Source organism: Cibotium barometz, chromosome 52 (assembly GCF_041138505.1).
Source record: "Cibotium barometz isolate CiBa-2024 chromosome 52, ASM4113850v1, whole genome shotgun sequence".
In the NCBI taxonomy this organism is placed as follows: domain Eukaryota; kingdom Viridiplantae; phylum Streptophyta; class Polypodiopsida; order Cyatheales; family Cibotiaceae; genus Cibotium; species Cibotium barometz.
In genome coordinates, this window is record NC_141097.1 from 16693526 (window position 1) to 16711944 (window position 18419).

The 18419-nt window shown below is 41.7% G+C and overlaps 1 protein-coding gene across 2 annotated transcripts in view; it reads right to left on the bottom strand.

The window, feature by feature from the left end:
* The window catches only part of LOC147608869 (putative pentatricopeptide repeat-containing protein At3g01580), a 34862-nt gene extending 25287 nt beyond the window's left edge, over positions 1–9575 (bottom strand). The window contains exon 1 of one of the 2 annotated variants that reach the window (XM_086788744.1): positions 5718–9575. In XM_086788744.1, coding sequence (XP_086644870.1) covers positions 7062–9479 — 2418 coding nt within the window. In that variant the 5' untranslated portion in view covers positions 9480–9575 and the 3' untranslated portion in view covers positions 5718–7061. The remainder of the gene's footprint in view (positions 1–5717) is intronic. The other variant, XM_086788745.1, reaches the window with a different exon arrangement.
* Positions 9576–18419: the final 8844 nt, after the last annotated feature.

Below are 18419 nucleotides of genomic sequence, written 5' to 3' on the forward strand. Positions count from 1 at the left end.
TCAATATGGACGGGGGGAAGAAGACTAGTACTCCTTTGCCTCCATATGTGAAACTCAGTGCTATGGACAGCCCACAGTCAGATAGAGACAGGGCTGATATGGCCAAGATTCCGTATGCTTCAGCTTGTGGCAGTCTCATGTATGCCATGGTTGCTACTAGGCCGGACATTGCATTTGCAGTGGGAGTGGTTTCTAGATACATGGCCAACCCTGGCAAGAAGCATTGGGAAGCAGTGAAAGGTGTCATGAGATACCTGAAGGGCACACAGGATATGTGCATTTGCTTTGGCAAACAGGATGCATTAGTGCATGGTTACACGGATTCAAATTATGCCAGTCATCCAGATAACCGGAAGTCTACTACCGGTTATGTGTTTACATTCGCAGGAGGTGCTGTGTCATGGATATCCAGGATGCAGAAGTGCACTGCCTTATCTACTACAGAGGCCGAGTATATTGCAGCCACAGAGGCTTGCAAGGAGGCGTTATGGCTATCTCGGTTAGTGGTTGATTTGGGCTATACAGGGGATATTCCATTGTTGCATTGTGACAGTCAGAGTGCCATTCAGTTGGCAAAGAACCCTGTTTTTCATGCAAAGACGAAGCATGTGGATGTGAAGTATCACTTCATCAGAGAGGTGATAGAGAACAAGCAAATTCAGCTTGTTAAGATTCACACGGATGACAACCCGGCTGATCTGTTGACAAAGAGTTTGCATCCGGAGCGGTTTGCTCATTGCAGACACTTGATGGGCATTGGATGAGGCCAGTTTCAGCCTTGATATGGACTTGTATATTATCATGTACATGCTGATTTTTCTTTTCCTTTACTTAAGGGCACTTTGCCTTTAAGTGGGAGGTTGTTGGGATAAAGGCGTTATGCCCACCCTTATAGTGTGTACAAGCCCATAAGTTATAGTACATAGTACACTTAGTACTTTTAATGTACTAAGTGCACTATGTGTACTAGTGCAATATAGATAGGGGAGACACACACTCATGCCTCATGAGTTGACTTATCCCCACAACTCTCTCTCTCTCCCTTGCTTCTCTGTGTATGTCTCCCACACATGAACTCTTAACCTATTCCTGTTTCTCCAACACATTCAAAGCTTCTGATGTTGCTCGAATATTCATCAAGGAAGTCCTCAAACTTCATGGTCTCCCAAAAAGGATAGTAAGTGATCGGGATTCTGACTTCACCTCAAAATTCTGGCAGTCTTTATTTCAAGCTCTGGGAACTCAACTTTGCTTTAGCACAGCTTATCATCCAGAGACCGATGGCCAGACTGAGAGAGTCAATCAAGTAATTGAAGACATTCTCAGAGCATACTGTGGACGGGAACCCAGAAGGTGGATTCAATACCTTCCTCTGGTAGAATTTGCCTACAATGCGTCTTATCATTAAAGCATAGGAATGTCACCATTCAAAGCACTCTATGGGCAAGAATGCTTGTCTCCTCTAAATTTCTCTGATCCGACCATAAGAGTTGAGGCATCCAGGAAAATGCTCGAAGAGATGGAGGAACAAACCAAGGCTATCCAAAAGGATATTAAAGCTGCCCAAGATCGACAAAAGCATTATGCTGACAACAAGAGGTCTGAAAGGATCTTCAAGGAAGGAGACAAAGTTCTTCTACGAGTGCGCGACCCAAACGAAGTTCTCTATCACTTGGGAAATATAAGAAGCTCAGCCCTAGGTATTGTGGTCCTTATACAGTTATCAAGTGTCTAGGTAAAAGTGCCTATAAACTCCAACTCCCAGCCCATATCAAAGTCCATAATGTATTTCATGTAAGTTTGTTAAAACCATATGTCCCCAGTCTCGATCATATTCTTGATGATGAACAAGTTGTAATCCCTACTCAAGGAGTCCTTGAATTACAGCCCAGTAGCATCATAGATTCTAGGGAAAGGAAACTCCGAAATAGAACTCTTGTAGAACATCTAGTTCAGTGGAAAGATTACCCTGAAGTGGATGCAACTTGGGAAGATGAAAGCTACACTCTTAAAGGATTATCCCCAATTCATGACGAGATGAGGACATCTCGATTTCTTTAAGGGGGGAAGGATGTAACGTACCCATCTTCACTAATAAAGAAATGTCCATGTAATTATGAGTTTTTATGGTATAAATATTAATGATTTTATTATTTGAGTCATTTCTACTTGGAATCTTCAAATTCTGAGCCTAAATTTGGAATATGCGCGCGATTTTACCCTAATATAGGATTTTAGGGCATCCAAAACGGACACCGGATCAAGCCTATACGCTAATTTCAATCATTTTAGTCAAAAAACGGTTTAAAAACGGCGACCTTTAAACCTTAATAAATGCAGGACCGCACGTCCGATTAACGAACGGTCTGAACCCCTGCGACCAGGAGAACCTCCCGGACAAAAAAAAAAAATTTCGCCCCCCGGGACGGTCCGGCACGCAAATCGAGGCGGCCGCCCCAAATTTGGGTACCCCGCTCCAAAATTTGGTCCATACACACTTACTAGGGTGCCCGTACAATAGCCGCCCAAGAACCAAAGGACGGCCGCCCACTGTATGGTCCACGCGTACCCTTACGTGGACACCCATGCTACCCCAGACCGGAAAAGGTACATGCGTACCACTCCTTTCCCGGACAACCAACACCGTACCTTTCCCCTAGACCATGCAGGCCACTGATCCATAGCCTTTGAAGGTACACCGTCCTTTCGTCCTTGCTTTGCGCAGCGCCCGTACCCTCACCCCTCTGCTACATAAACCCCCGGGGTGCTCCTCAGACGGCACGCATTTCTGTGTAGCATATACCCTGTTGTACCGCCGTCCGTCCCTGTGTGGCGTACTTGCAAGTACAGCCGCCCTTGCAGCCACCCCTCTCACACCCCCTCATTTGGCTCTTTTCAGATAAGCCAATTTTCTTCCATCCCCCTCTTACTAAGAGCCAGTGTCCTTAACTCTTCTCCCCCCTCTCCCTCCCCCCCCGTGTGAAGAGACTTACAGAGAGGCTTGTAGCAACCCCTCCCAGCCCTCTCCACGTTTTTGCCCTTTACCCTTAAGGACATCTCACAATCCCCCCCACCCCCATTTGCGTAGACTTTAATAAGGATTTTTTGACTCAAAAGAGGGTTCGTGCGCCATATTCTTTTGCTCATACGGTGAGCAAACGAGCTCGGAATTCAGATCCGACTGAAGCGTTTCGATCGCAGCAGCGAGCTCTACAAGGCGACGCCTAAGATGGCCTCATCTCGGAGACGACAAAATATTGCCTCAAGAGGAGCACGTAACAATGAGATGGGGGAAGATGCGCCCAACGCGGCTCCAGTCCTCCCTTTTCAAGCCCCTCAAGGAAACGGTGGCCAGGTTAGCTTGGTTAATTTTTAAAAAGAAGAGATTTTTCTTAAATTAGTATTAATGAATGGTGTCTTTTCCTTTTAAAATGACGACATAAAAATCATATGAGGTTACGAATTATGTAATGTGGTATTCGATAGATTGCGTTGAAATTGTTATCTTCATGAATTATGAATGCTATATTTAGTAAATTGCATTGAAGTTGTTATCTTTAGAATTCAAGATTTTTTTTTTGGCTTCAACACTAACTCCGTTCCGTGCTTGTGTAGCCGGGCGGCGTCGTTAGCAAAGCCCGAGAATGGCCCAAGGTATCCCTCATACCTTTGGGAGAATAAGGATCGCCGATTGAGGCGAGAGATTATGAGGCTGCCTAGTTCTAAGGGCCCAGGCTAGTGCGGTAAATAAGCCCACCCTAGTGTGCAGACATCCCTCTGAGGGACGGGAGGATCGAGCGATGGAGCCTGAGAGGGCGACAGGCCGGCTTGAGTCCTCGCCAGCGGCCGACGATGAGGTGTATGGTCCCGTAGGGTTTTGCCCAACATGTAGAGGCTGGAAGGCCGAATTCTAGATCATCGGCAGAATAAGAATAAGAGAGCCAGTTTGGCTTGTATTGGAATTGGTTCATATATAAACTTTTTATATAATTACATCTTGTCTTTGGTATGATTGTATTGTGTAAGAAGGCTGTTTTAACGAACCTTGTGAAAAAGGGCCTTAATTAAGGAATACATTTATTTATGTCAAACAGTGTGGTAGGATTAATTAGAAAATAAATTGATGCGTGAGTAGGGTGGAAAGTGGGAGGATGGAATGCCCTGACGGCACCATCCTATGGACGGGTGGACCCGATTAGTCGGGTAGCTTTCCAACAGACTAAGTGAAAGCCTACGCTAGATAGTTAGGTTCCTGGGCAACTCTATTCTAGAAGACTAGGCCAGCGGCTGTGCCTTGCATAAGATGAGGAAAAAAGCGTTGTCCCTAGAAATCAAGTTAGTAGTTACCCAATTTATGATCGATTACCCTATGGGTGATTTGATGTTTAGAAAATCACGCTCCCCCTGCGGGATAGAGCTAGGTCATACCTATAAATCGTATCCTTGAATCTCTGCAGGGTCAAGGTGTCGATGAATAGGAAATTTTTCCCAAGATAAGACTTAGCGGACTATCTTAAGTGTTTCTCTCATCTTGGAAGGGAGGAACCTTACATTGAGTAGAGGTTGTACTGGACACAAGGACCCCCTCTTGAGTGGAGGGAGAGGATGACTTCTTGGGATGAAATTGGTCATGCAACCTAGCGAAACGCAAGAGTTGGCATTCACACTCATATAGGTTAGGCATAGGCTCTAAACTAATGGTCTATGTGACAAAAGTAAAGAAGCGAGGAGGCAACTTGTTTAGAAGAGTGATAACCTGATCTTCTTGGGACTTGGCAGAGCCAATGGTGGCAAACTCGGCGTTAGGCACCGATATTTAGCAACTTTGATGGTCAGGTCATCCCCTTCTTTGATAGAGAAAATTTGAATTTGATACTCAAGATCAATGCGACGCATACGATCACGTGCGGCATCTCTCTCGACGAGGTGTGCCCATCTGTCAGAGACATAGGGGAACTGCTGGAGTTGTGAATGGAACTCGGGTAGGAGGCCTTGCATGAGCTCCACTATAACAGTGGCATTTCTAGCTTCCCAATGGCTGATGACATCAAGAGGTACTAGAGAAGAGTGGGGTTTTGGTTCAAGGCCCTTTACTAGGTTCCAGGAACCTTGGGAATTGAAAACTTGTTCCATAAGATTAGCCCAGGTTTTATAATTAGACCCACTAAACGAGTCTTTTCTGTGAAAGCATTTCTGGACATAGAAACATGAAAGGAAGATGGTGGGGGAGTCCAAGAAGGCTGGTGTCCATAACCAGAGTGTTAAGTGTTGAGGAGAGAAACCTAAGTGTTGAGGAGAGAAACCTAACAGTCCACCAAGACCAAGCATGGATGAAGAACCTGTCGAGGGTGCTCCATAAGATGGAATCAAGTTTTGGATACTCACCATAGAAGGAATACTAGGTTGAGGTACGAAACCTAGAGAGGACACATAATTGGGAAAAACACCAATGCCAGAGATGGGTTGGTAAACCACCTGATACCCTGGAATGCTCGGTGGGACCACAGTGCCAGAGGGCGTCGTGTTAAAAGATAACTAGGATGGGTAGAAACCATACGCAAGACCCAAAAGAGGTGCAGGCAGTGATGACTACATACCAACACTAGTAGGAAGAGGTATGGGTTGGGAGGGAGGGTTTTGAGTTTGAATTTGGGTAGTATTCCATAACACATTAGGAGTTGGAACAGTAAGTGAACTAGAGGAGAAAACAGTGTTACCTCCTTGAACACCAGAAGTCGGAGAGTCAGTTTTACTCCTAGACCCTCTTCTATTGGGGTTCACAAAATGCCAGGGATCCAGGGAAGTTGATGGTACTGTTTGTTGAACCTGTGCCACAGAAGAAGATACCCATGCAAGGTTAGAAACATACGTACTAATAGGCACATACGAACCTGACGAGGTCACCGACACAAGGATGATGATGGATCTCCGAACAATCAAGGAGGTACGTGTCCTTCCTGAGAAAGAGTCCCGTACTGAAGTCCAGTTTGTCGGCTAGAATGAGAAGCAAATCTCTCCAGTTGAGGCTGAATACCTGGGTCCAATACTGGCACACTGGCTATGGGCATGTATCCTCCTCTGGAAGTAACGGCTGATAAGCTCGGAGAAGAAAAACCATATGCCAAGGGTGTAGAGGGTGAGTGGGTAAAAGTAGGCTGGTCGTCTCCCAATGAAAGACCTCGAACAGGGCTCTCCAGTGAATGAGGAGTTCCATCCTCTGTGTGATTTATATCGGAATAAGGAGAGTCAGTATCTGGTATGAAAAGCTGATCCTCCGGAATCGAGGGTAGATGATCCATGGTGTGTACTTTCTAGGTCTTCGATCCCTTTGCTCACGATAGCTCTGATACCATGTGAGGGAAAAAGAGACCAAAGGACCAAATATATGAAAGATCAGAGTAAAACACACAGTATGCAATGGTGATGTGAATATAAAGGATGAAGTCCAGTTCAGGAGCTCTATGTGAGACTCCGAATAAGCAGAAAGAGCTGTTGTCCCATAAAACGCAGTTAACAGAGCTGGAGTGACCCTGATGAAAGCGCTGATATAAGCCTGATGCAAACGCTGAAGACAACCTGATGTAGACGATGAAGTCAGCCTGATGTAGTCGATGTAAACGATGTTGTGAGCCTGATGTAGGCAATGAAGTCCAGCAACAGTAGGCGATGCAGGAGAACCTGTTGTAGGCGGTGAAAACGCTGTGGAGAGGCTAATGTAGGCGGCCAGACCAGCAGCAGTTAACGCTGCGCATGAACTAGCTGTAGGCGGCCAGAACTGATGTGAGCCGTCTGTGTGCTGACCAGCATAGAGATGGCGAGGCACTCTGAGATGTGCAGTCCACGAGGTATCCAACCTGTGATGAAACACAGAAAGGGGAAAACACACAGCGTCAAGACCACGTAAGTTGATGGATTGCGAAAGCAAGAGGGGAGCCTCATATTTATATGATGTTTTTGGTCGGCCAGCATGGGAGTCGGCTATCAAAGGAGTCCGCCCTTTTTGGGCTGGGTAAATGCCTGATTTAGGTATATTTTCACACAGAATGTACTCCTGCTCGCACTTAATTCCCCTCTTCCCAACCTTCAACAAGCCATGTACCCTGTCCAAGACGATTTACATGGCTTACACAATCCCACAAACCAGCATTTGCATAAATGTTTGACATCAAGGCATATGCAGCAGCCTCCTCACGGTTTAGATGTACTGCATGGTCAAAGGCCCATCTTCCCAACTTAACATTGCTATACGTTCGACATGCATCCAGCAAACATAACCACATTGCCAAATTAGGCTCTATTGGCATTCTCGACAACAAGCCTTCCACCCTTGAAAAATCCCCTACCCGTCCAAGCAAATCCACCATGCTCACATAATGCTTGATCTCTGGAGATACCCCATAATCTCTGCTCATGGATTCAAAGTACTCAACACCTTTGTCCACAAGGCCAATACGACCACAAGCAGAGAGAACTAACAGAAAAGCTATGCCATCTGGCTTAGTACCTTCCAGCTTCATTTCTTCAAACTTGTGAAGGCTTGCCCCATAATTACCTTCTCGCACATAACCATCCATTAATGCAGTGCATAACACCACATCGTGCTGAGACAGAGCATCAAAGACTGCCTGAGCATCTGCTATACTCGCACAACTTCCATATGCATGAATGAGATTTATTGCCAAAACAGTGCTCAGGCTGTATCTAGCAGAAAAAATAGTAAAATGAATCTGCCGACAAATATCCACACTTCCTAAATCACTGCAGGCTTGCAAAGCACAGACAAATGTGATATCATCCAGAGTCATGCCTTTCTCTTGCATATGCCTATAGAGCTGTAAAGCCTTATTTGCTTCACCTTGTTCAACGTATGTGGAAAGCATCCCAGTCCATGAGACAACATCACAATGGTGCAGCCCAGCAAACACGTTCTCTGCTTCCACAATGTTCCCAGACTTGCCATACACACTCACAAGGGCATTGCCAATGAAGACATCTGAATCAAAGCCCTTGTTCTGCGTATCAACATGTAATGCCTGCACAATTTCCAAGGACATCGATTTGATTGATCGCCGATTCACCACAAGAGCTTCTTCCTTCTCCGCAAGCATGCAACAAGCTTGAATGGCAATGGCGCAAGACCGTTTGTTCGATGTGACATCTTCTTCTTGCAGATGTCTGAAAAGTTGTAAGGCCTTCTTTTCTAGACCACACTCGACATATGCTGAAAGCATTGCATTCCATGATACAATGTTGCGTTGAGACAACCCAGTAAATACATTCTCAGCTTCCACAATACTCCCACACTTTCCATACATGCTTACAAGGGTGCTACCAACAAAGACATCTGAAGTGAATCCCTTTCTCCTTGCATCAGCATGCAATGCCTGACCTATTTTCAAAAAACGTGCTTTAGTCGGCCAACCCTCCACACAAGCAGGTCCGTCCTTTTCAGCAAGCTCACCGCATGCTTGAAGTGCAATGACAATCGTCCTGTCATTTGGACTCACACCTTCCTCTTGCATTAGTTTGTAAAACTGTAAGGCTGTCCCTTCTTCACCTTGCTCTACATATGCCGATAGCATTGCAGTCCACGAAACAACGTTGTGCATGGACAACCCATCAAATGCATTCTCAGCTTCAACAATGCTCCCGCACTTCCCATACATACTCACAAGGGTGCAACCAACAAAGGCGTTAGAGACCAAGCCTGCTCTTCGGGCATCTTCGTGTATCACCTTGCCCTTTTCGAGATCGAAGATGCTGCCACAAGCTTTGAGCAAAGTGACAAAGGTGTGCTCATTCGGCTCCACGCCTTCATCCCGCATAAACTGGTACATTTTTAGTGCTTCCTTGGGTTCTCCACAGTCAATATACATAGAAATCACAGCTGTCCAGGAGAAAGCACTTCGGTGTGGCAGCATTCGAAACGCGGCGAGGGCATCTTCAAAGCCACCACAATTTGCCAATGTGCTGACCAGGTATTCACCAAGAAGGCTAAAAGACTCCAATCCAAGGCTGGCAATGTGATTGTACATTTGCTTGGCATGGCTCAAAGCCCTCTTCTTGTTGCAAGCCTTGACGAGGGACCAATACATGCTGTGGGATGGGCCGTTGCCAGATGGGTGATCCATGCCAAGCAATAAGCCCAGCGCCAAATCGAGCTCACCCTGATCGCAAAAACTTTGAAGCTGGGCAGACAAGGCATCATCGTGCTGTGGATAATGAAGGGCAGGTAGGCGAGAGTTCACCCAGGAAGGCTTCTGCGGGCTGCTCAACCACAGAGGCTCTCTGATGATCTTGTGGCGGAAGTCGGGATGGCGAGGGCTCCTCTTCTCCCGCCTGTTGTCCCACCACTCGGAGGGGTTCACAAAGAGGTCCTCCCACAGCCTCCTCTCCCCAGCCCTGCTGCTGGTTGAGGCGGAGACACTCAAGTGACGCGTCCACCTTGAACCACAGGCAGGCCAGGCATACACTTTCATGGACGACAACACTAGTAGGAACAGAACTTGCTACTTCCATTGAAATTGTTGGGTGCGTGTGTTGGGCCGATGAGTTGGTGGACCTCCTCTCAAATTGAGGGTTGAAACCCATAACAAAGCCAATCTAAACCCAGAACAAAGCCCATTGGGTAGTGTTCGAGAAACATTTCCGAGAGTAAACTTAACATGACACAAATGTGAAGTAAACTTGGGATCCCTGTTACATGTAAGTGTCCTTGTGGCAAACCACATATGGGGTACCATAGGCAAAGAAACAAGCGAGTGATATCTTCTGCTCTGGCCGATTGCTTGCACTTAATGAGCATACAAAACTTACTGAATCGGGCAATAATCGTCATGCATTGTGTGTTCTTGGATCCAAATGCTGCTGGAAGGGGTCCTACAAAATCCATTTTGATATCCTTGAAAGGTCCTTGCAATCCTGCCTGCTTTGTATGAGGAACTTTCACATTTTCACAAATTGGACATGATTGGACATTGATAAGAAAAATAGGTAGAGGGAGAGGAGACACACACACAGGAGCAAACCCTAATGTATTATCAAACCCTAACCATAGAGGGAAGCCATCTCCCTTCTCACACACACTATGACCAGCTGGACGTGGTCATTTATGTCTCACACATGTTACTACCTAACATGCCAGCAGACATGCTGATAGGCATCCCTTCTCATTTTTGGCCAATAAAATGAATGTTCTAACTTCTACAATGTACTATTAATATAGTGATGACCTCTGACAAGAGAGTCATGGGGTATCATGAAGAAGTGCATGTCGCTTTTCCCTTAGTATGCATAGTCAGTTCTTGTAAAACAACTAGCTATCTTGGATGGTACAGTGACCCTGTTCTCCATGAAGTTCAAGTGGCAACAAATAGAGCTATAATGGATTGCACAATGGTGTGTTGTGAAGTGGATGATATTATGTAACATAAGAGAGAATATGTGAGATCAAAATCATGTTATTTCTTATGAATTTCAGGTGCAATCTTTCATCATATTTATTATGATGAGGAGAGGAACAAACATGATGATAGACATCCCTTCTCATTTTTTGCCAATAAAATGAATGCTCTAACTTCTCCAATGTATTGTTAATACAGTGATGACCTCTGACAAGAGAGTCATGGGCCATCATGAAGAAGTGCTTGTTCCCTTAGTATGCATAGTTAATTCTTGTAAAACAACCAGCCATCTTGGATGGTATAGTGACCCGGTTTTGCATGAAGTCCAAGTGGCAAATAGAGCTATAATGGGTTGCACAATGGTGTGTTGTGATGTGGTGCAAACTTTCATCATATTTATTATAAGGAGGAGAGGAACAAAGCCCATGTTTCTATCATAGCAAAGTCCCCAATAAATCCTCATATTGTGCCTTCATACTGTTTAAATCTTTTCCATATATTTCGAGCACAGTGGACTCCTCAAAGTCTAAATGGTACCTTTGCGACTTAGAGCATCGACAACAGGGTTATTCTTGCCAGGGATGTATTCAATCATACCTCCAAGTTGATGGAAGCTTTGACTTCTCTTAGCTTGTCTGTCATTCGATTGGGCACTAGGCACAGTTTGTAGCCATTTAATTGCCTAATGATCTATCTTAATTTGTGAAGTCCCGCCATAAAGGTTTCCAATGCTTAAGAGCTATCATAACCCCAGATAACTCTTTGTCATATACTGAATAATTCTTCTCTACGTCATTCAATTTCTGGCTATAATAAGCCACAAGGTGCTCTCTTCCTACTGGAGGCTTCTTTGCTGGAGGATAGCTCCTATGGCTATGCCAACTTGAGAACCGAAGACTTGGAGGCAACTTTCTTCATTGCATGGAATTCCTTGAGTGCTTTGCCCATAACGAACACTTTATATGCTGATGCATCTTCATGCCCTTGAGCAAGTCTAGAGGTGCTATAAAAGTTCTAAAAATTTGTCCATGTGGGAATTGTATGCTTGACAAAAAGAGCGGATCTCCTGAGCATTCAACACCCCATTTGAGAATTTCCCTTACCTTTTAGGGTCAAGGCTAATCTCATCTGCACTAATGACATATCCAAAAAAGTAGTGGATATTAATCCCATTTTGGATTAACAAGTATGCTCCTCCAATTGAGGACATTAATAAGTGTCATGAAACGGCACTATAAAAGTTGTACATTATGAGATATTGGCCACCCAAGGCCTAGTTAAGTAAGTTGGGCGCCCAAGTGTGAATAAGGGCCAAATGTATACAAGGCATTTTCTCATAATGAAAAGACACAATTCCTCTTTATGCTATTGAGAGCTCTTCCTTGTGTCTTGAGAGAGATTGAGTGAGAGAGCATTCTAGCATTTGTGTCTCTTTTATGCTTGTATATGATTCGTGCTTGTGTGGGACAATGAGAGAGAGTGATTGCCTTATATGGCGACAGTGTAAGCGACTCTACGGTGGCAGCGTGGAGGTGGAGCTTGGAGGTTTGGAGCTTAACAAGTCAGATTGGAGGCCTCAAGGGACTCAAGTTCGTAGACTCAAGTTCGAAGTATTGGTAAGTGCCCTACGACAGTTGTGTTCTATTGCTCTTCCTTTAGGTGAATGCATTGAGTTCCTCTTGGAGATGTGGTAGCCCATAACATTTTTGGTGCCGCTGTGCTGGGGAAACACCTTTGTTTCTTCCTTCCTCTTGGAGTTTCAGCTCCCATTGCATAAGATTCATGATTGCCTTTGCACTCTGGTAGTGCATTGTGTAGGAAATAAATGGATAAGATTTGTGTGGAAGTAAAAAATCGTATGAAATTGGTTGTGTTTATTATGTATATGTGTGGTGGAGTGGTCTTAGAATAGAGCTTCACTGTTTTTTCTAGTTAATTTTGATATTTGCATCACTGGAAGCATCAACGTCGTGAATGAGCAGGTTGGTGTTTTATTTTTCTTCTTTTTTAAAAATTCATAAAAATCTAAAAAATAAGGAGCCATTGACTGTGCCTTGAACTTATATTCCACTCCTTAGACATGGCACAATCATTTTGGACCCAGAATCACATTAGTCGACGCGGGAAGTTCCCATGTGAAACTGCAGGAAAATGTTCACGTCATGAACCGTTTTCTGTAACTTCACGCCGTGAACCGCTCCCAACATCAGCACCACAATTAACGCCGCAATTCATAGGATTACCTTGCCAAAAATAGATAACCTTATCCTGACACCTCTCATGCCACAAGGTTTGACAAAATTAAGAAACGTGAAAGTGCAAAAAATCATTCACAACGTGAACTTTTTCAGAACTCTTCACGACGTGAACCATTTTAGAAACTTTCACGGTGTGAACCATTTTTTGTTCACGACGTGAACCATTTTAGAAACTTTCACGGTGTGAACCATTTTTTGTTCATGACGTGAACCCATTATTTTTCACGACATGAAACCTTATCTCTTCACAGCATGAACTTTTTCCTGCAATTTCATGCCTTAATCAAATCCAACTTACGAGCTTGGTATATTCCGGTTAAGGCTAAGGAAGTCTTGAAAAAATCGACACCTATAACAAGGTAACATGGAGTTCTGATTCCAAGAACAAAAAATTTTAAACACGTGAAAATGTAGAAATTCATTCACGACGTGAATTGTTTTCTGACACTTCACATTGTGAACTGTTTTCTGACACTTCACGTCGTGAACTGTTCTCTGCAATCTCACAGCCTCAGAAACAAATCGATAGAATCTGACCCAAACTTAATTGGGACATCAAAGTAACTTATCAAATCATACATACATGCACCTAAGATCTGGAAAGCTCATCGGAGATGATCTTACACCTAATGATAGTGCATCAAATCACCCAAGATCAAAAAAGTGTGGGTTTAGGTCACTTAGTAAGCACTCACTTGAGTGTCTTAAGGAACCTGACCACCGTTGAAACTAGTAGTGCATCAAATCACCCAAGATCAAAAAAGTGTGGGTTTAGGTCACTTAGTAAGCACTCACTTGAGTGTCTTAAGGAACCTGACCACCGTTGAAACTAGTAGCATGGAAGAAGGAGTAAGGTACTCTAGGTTTGGGGAAGAGAAGAAACCACCCTCCCCAACCAAATCCAGTGGTATCATTGATATCACACGGGGATCTTTTGGTCTCCAAACCAGTCATGGCGAAGAAACACAATCTGTGGGCATGGGTCCGTCAACCAGCGCTGGACTTGGTCGTCTAAGGCAAGAAGTGCCTATCTAAACGTCAAATTTAAGGCTGTCGAACACCAACACCCCCCGAATGAGACAGGACATGAAAAGTGTGGCCAAGACGGGTCAAGTATTCTTCCCCACCTTAGAGGAAGTAGAGTTAGATCTAAAAAGGATCGAGAGGAAGGGCGAGAGCTGAACAAAAGTACATGGGAGGTTTGAATTTACTCCAGTCTCACGGGGTAAGGAGCCAGAGATAGTCATGGGAAGAAGTGAGGGAGAAATTCCAAGCTTAGAACCCATAAATGAAGAGCCCAGAGCTGAGGAAGGGTTTGTAACCCTAGAAGAAGAGGATAATCTAGCAAGAGCGACGGGTGAAGTGGAGGACCGTCTGTATACCAAAAAAGACATTGAGCAGATGATCAATCATCCTACGTTCCTACAATGGAACTTTTAATTCTGCAAAGGCGTACAGAGGCAACTAATGATGAGCCACTCCAAGGTGCAATGGCAAAACCATCCCATAGACCAGAGATACCTAGAAGAGCCAACACAGGAAGAGGATGAGGTCTAGGTAGGGAGGGTTAATTCCTAAAAGACCAAGGGTGGATCCAACCATTGATCTTAATGCAGCCAGAGAGACGGATGTTGAATATGGCTGTAGAAATGGGCTGAGGAATGGTTTAGGGAATTAGGCACTGCTCTAGAATCCCAATCCTCCCAGATGAAGCCATACATCATTTCCAAACTCGTCCAAAAATTCTTTGGGGATGAAGATCCTATCCAACATGTACACATTTTTTAATCCACATGCGAAACCTGTGGGCCTATCAGTGATGTGGAAATGATTCATGCTTTCTCACTAAACCTAGAAGGGAAAGCGCATCAATGGTTTCGAACCCTCCAACCCGAGGATAAGGTTAACTTCACACGACTCAAGAATGTGTTTGTACCCAGCTTTGCGATAGATGGAGCCCTGTGGCGGCACAGCTACTGTAAGATTCCTCCCCAGCCTCTCAAGATGTCCAGCATCTTCCCCTGTACAATTCCCTCTTCAGAAATATAAAAGATCTTGTCTCTACCTGTTTTAGTCTAGAGAGAGAAAATATTCTAGAGAGATAATATTTAGATTTTGAATATTTTTGGATGAAAAAATAACTCTCCTTATTAAAATAAGTTTTTCCAAAACAGAAGTTCAAAAAGATTTTCAGAAGGTGCATTAGAAATTAAGTATAATCTGTTCAAGAGGCATTATCCTGGGGGTGAAGATTTTTTCGAAAATTTAAATTAAGGTTCCTATGGACCAATAAGATTCATCCAAATGTAGGGAGGAGATAAATGAAGAAATAAAAGAAAAATCCCCCAAAAATGAGTAAATACTCACATAAATGAAGAAATAAAAGAAAAATCCCCCAAAAATGAGTAAATACTCACATAAGATGAAGAGTTGACTAAGGACAAGGTTAATAGTTAAAAAGGGGAGATATTTAGAAGTAATGATGCATTTTTGACACCTCTGCATCATGGGGGATTCCCCCCTCATGAATGAGGCGCCTACTTCACATGTGCAATTGAGTTTTAAATCTTCAAAAATTGAGATATTTCATCTCTCCTCTCTCCTAATTCAAGTCTAGTTCTAAAAAGTTAGCTCAACTGACCTAAAAATGGTCAAAAATTGACCAAACTGATTTGAAAAATTCTAGAATCAGTTTGTTTGGTTAGGAGCTCAATTTTTATTATGAATAGAAGCCTCCCCCTTTGTTGAAAAACAATAGTGTTCATGCACTGTTACTCTACTCCTCCCAAGCCAAGAACTGTGAATTTATTAATAATTCACTAGTTTTTGACATTTCCCTCTTCCAAAGATTGGTGGCCACTCTTGTTACAAACAAGAGTTGAACCCTCAAACCATCAAGCCAAAGGAAAGCTCCAAGAAATTATGTAAGTAGAGATTCTTGTAATTTTCTTTATTGATTTTATGTTTTTCTAATGTTTATGATTGTTTGAAGTGATAAATGGATGCTATGCCTTGATCGAAAGGCTTTTCCCCTCTCTCTTCTTAGAATCAACCCTTCTTTATCCTAGTTAAGTGATAATTGTTGTAATTAAACTTTTTATAATATTTTCTCTTTTATAAGTGAACTTTGATTACTATAGATTACTTTAAATCAATTAGAGTTAATTTTTAAGACAAAATTAAGTAGGAAAATTTAAAAAATGGTTAGCCATACAAAGGAGGTTATGGCAAAATTTTTCGAAATAAGAATTATCTTTTATTATGCTAAAAGAGTAATTCCTATCAATTCTATACTCTAAAAGTGTCATTTTCATGCATAGAAGATGCATATTGATTATTATTATTTTTTATGCATAAAAGAATAATCTTTTTATTATGAAAGTGTTACTTTCATCAAAATAGATTTTTATGCATAAAGGAATAATTTTCTTTTATTATGAAAGCGTTACTTTCATCAAAATAGATTTTTATGCACAAAGGAATAATTTTCTTTTATTATGAAAGTGTTACTTTTATCATTATTAATTTTTATGCATAAAAGTATGCATGAAAGGTTATTTTATTATTATAAAAGTGTTACTTTTATCATAATTGATATACATGCATAAAAGATTATTTTTTTATTATAAAAGTGTTACCATTATTAATTTTTATGCATAAAAGTATACATGAAAGGTTATTTTTTTATTATAAAAGTGTTACTTTTATCATAATTATCATAATTGATTTTCATGCATAAAAGTATACATAAAAGATTATTTTTTTATTATAAAAGTGTTACTTTTATCATAATTGATTTTCATGCATAAAAGTATGCATAAAAGTATGCATAAAAGATTATTATTTTTATTATAAAAGTGTTACTTTTATCATAATTGATTTTCATGCATAAAAGTATGCATAAAAGATTTTTTTTATTATAAAAGTGTTACTTTTATCATAATTGATTTTCATGCATAAAAGTATGCATAAAAGATTATTTTTTTTATAAAAGTGTTACTTTATCATAAATGATTTTTATGCATAAATGGGTGCATAAAAGATATTTTTTATTAAAAGTGTGATCTTCATTCATAAAAGATTTTTATGCATAAACATATGAATAGAAGATATTTTTTTTATTTAAAAAGTATGATTTTCATCATAAAAGATTTTATGCATAAACATATGCATAGAAGATATTTTTTTATATTAAAAGTGTGATTTTCATCATAAATAATTTGTATGCATAAGTATATGCATAAAAGAAATTCTTTCATGTTAAAAGAGTGATTTCCATCATAAATGATTTTTATGATGATAAAAGTGTGACTTTCATCAGAATTGGATTTTATGCATAATTAGATGCATATAGAATCTTTATAATTAAATAAGAGTTCTCTTTAATCTTCTGTTAATTTTCAAAAAAATTGGAAAAATAAATAGGTAGATAATATGTGAGAGGAAATTCTACCATTTCATACTCACTAAGATGGTAATGAGAAAATTCAATTAAACTATCGAAGTCGGGGATCGAGATAAATGATTATTTTATTCCTCTTAAGAAATCCATGTTTTAGAAATCTGTAAGCAAATATTCGTCGACCAAAATTTAGAAAAAGAGAAATTCAAGAAAGATAGTTTAGGAAGAACCTTTCCAGACCCAAACTCTGATTCAGACTATTGACCAAGACCTAATTCCTTCGTCAATGACGATGTGATCAGTTCAGGAAAAATGCACTTAAAAACACCCACCGAATCTGAAACTAAGTTAAGACTTTGATTTTGATCTGAGGATCAATTTAACAGAATTCAGCATACGGATTTAAGATTTATTCATGGTATTCAAACAAAATCAAAACTGAAAACTTACATAGAAACCTTGTTTTCTTAAAAGGACTGTCTTATGCCAGAATGCTGGAGGGAGCATTTGGCATTTATGTTTTCTAAGGGAAGTCCGGTTGCAACAGCTGGCGGGGAGTGTTCAAGGGATAGCTCACGCGGCAAAGCCTGCCCAGGTCTTGACCAGCCTCGGTATGGTTAAAATGGTGCGCTTCCGGTACGATGGACGAGGGCCGACGAAGCGGTCCCTGAGTGAAGTGCAAGGACACCTAAGGAGGATCCTAGAGGCACGGTGCCGAGGACATCCATGCGTATGTCGAGGAAGATATTATATGATGGACCTATGTTTATTGTAATGTATCACTACATCTCGTTGTTGACTCGCTGGTCTCAACGGAGAGTCCACAGTGATACTGTTTTGTGAGAAACAAAGACTCAATGGAAATTTTGAAGTATGACATGTGTAACCAGTAAATTGTTTGTCAATGGATTGTTTTATAGATTAAAGTTTTAAAGAGGAGTGTGTGCGTATCTGTTTTCTAAAGCTAAAGTTAAGAATGGCATTTCAATTATGGGTGGGTGAGTACTTGTTCGGTTCCACTGATTCCAGTGATAGGGTGCTGGAATCAGTGGAGTTTTAATAATCAAACTGAAAAATCTTAGGATTACGCTAGGATTTGAGTACCTAGTCAATTCCCTGATAAATTTTTCAAATGAGTGGATCAACTTCTGTGCCTGATCTTGATCAGGAAAAAAGCGTTAAATTTACTAAAATGATAAAATGATATCAGTGATAGTTTCCTTCTATCTAGTTTATTCAGTTGAAGGATAGCCTAGAATTGATCACGTTAGAAAAATTCGTTAAGAACAAAAAGGTGGAATCGTCCTCGCTTTCCGGGCATGGGAAATTTTCCCGGTTTCGGTTTTCGGAGTGACC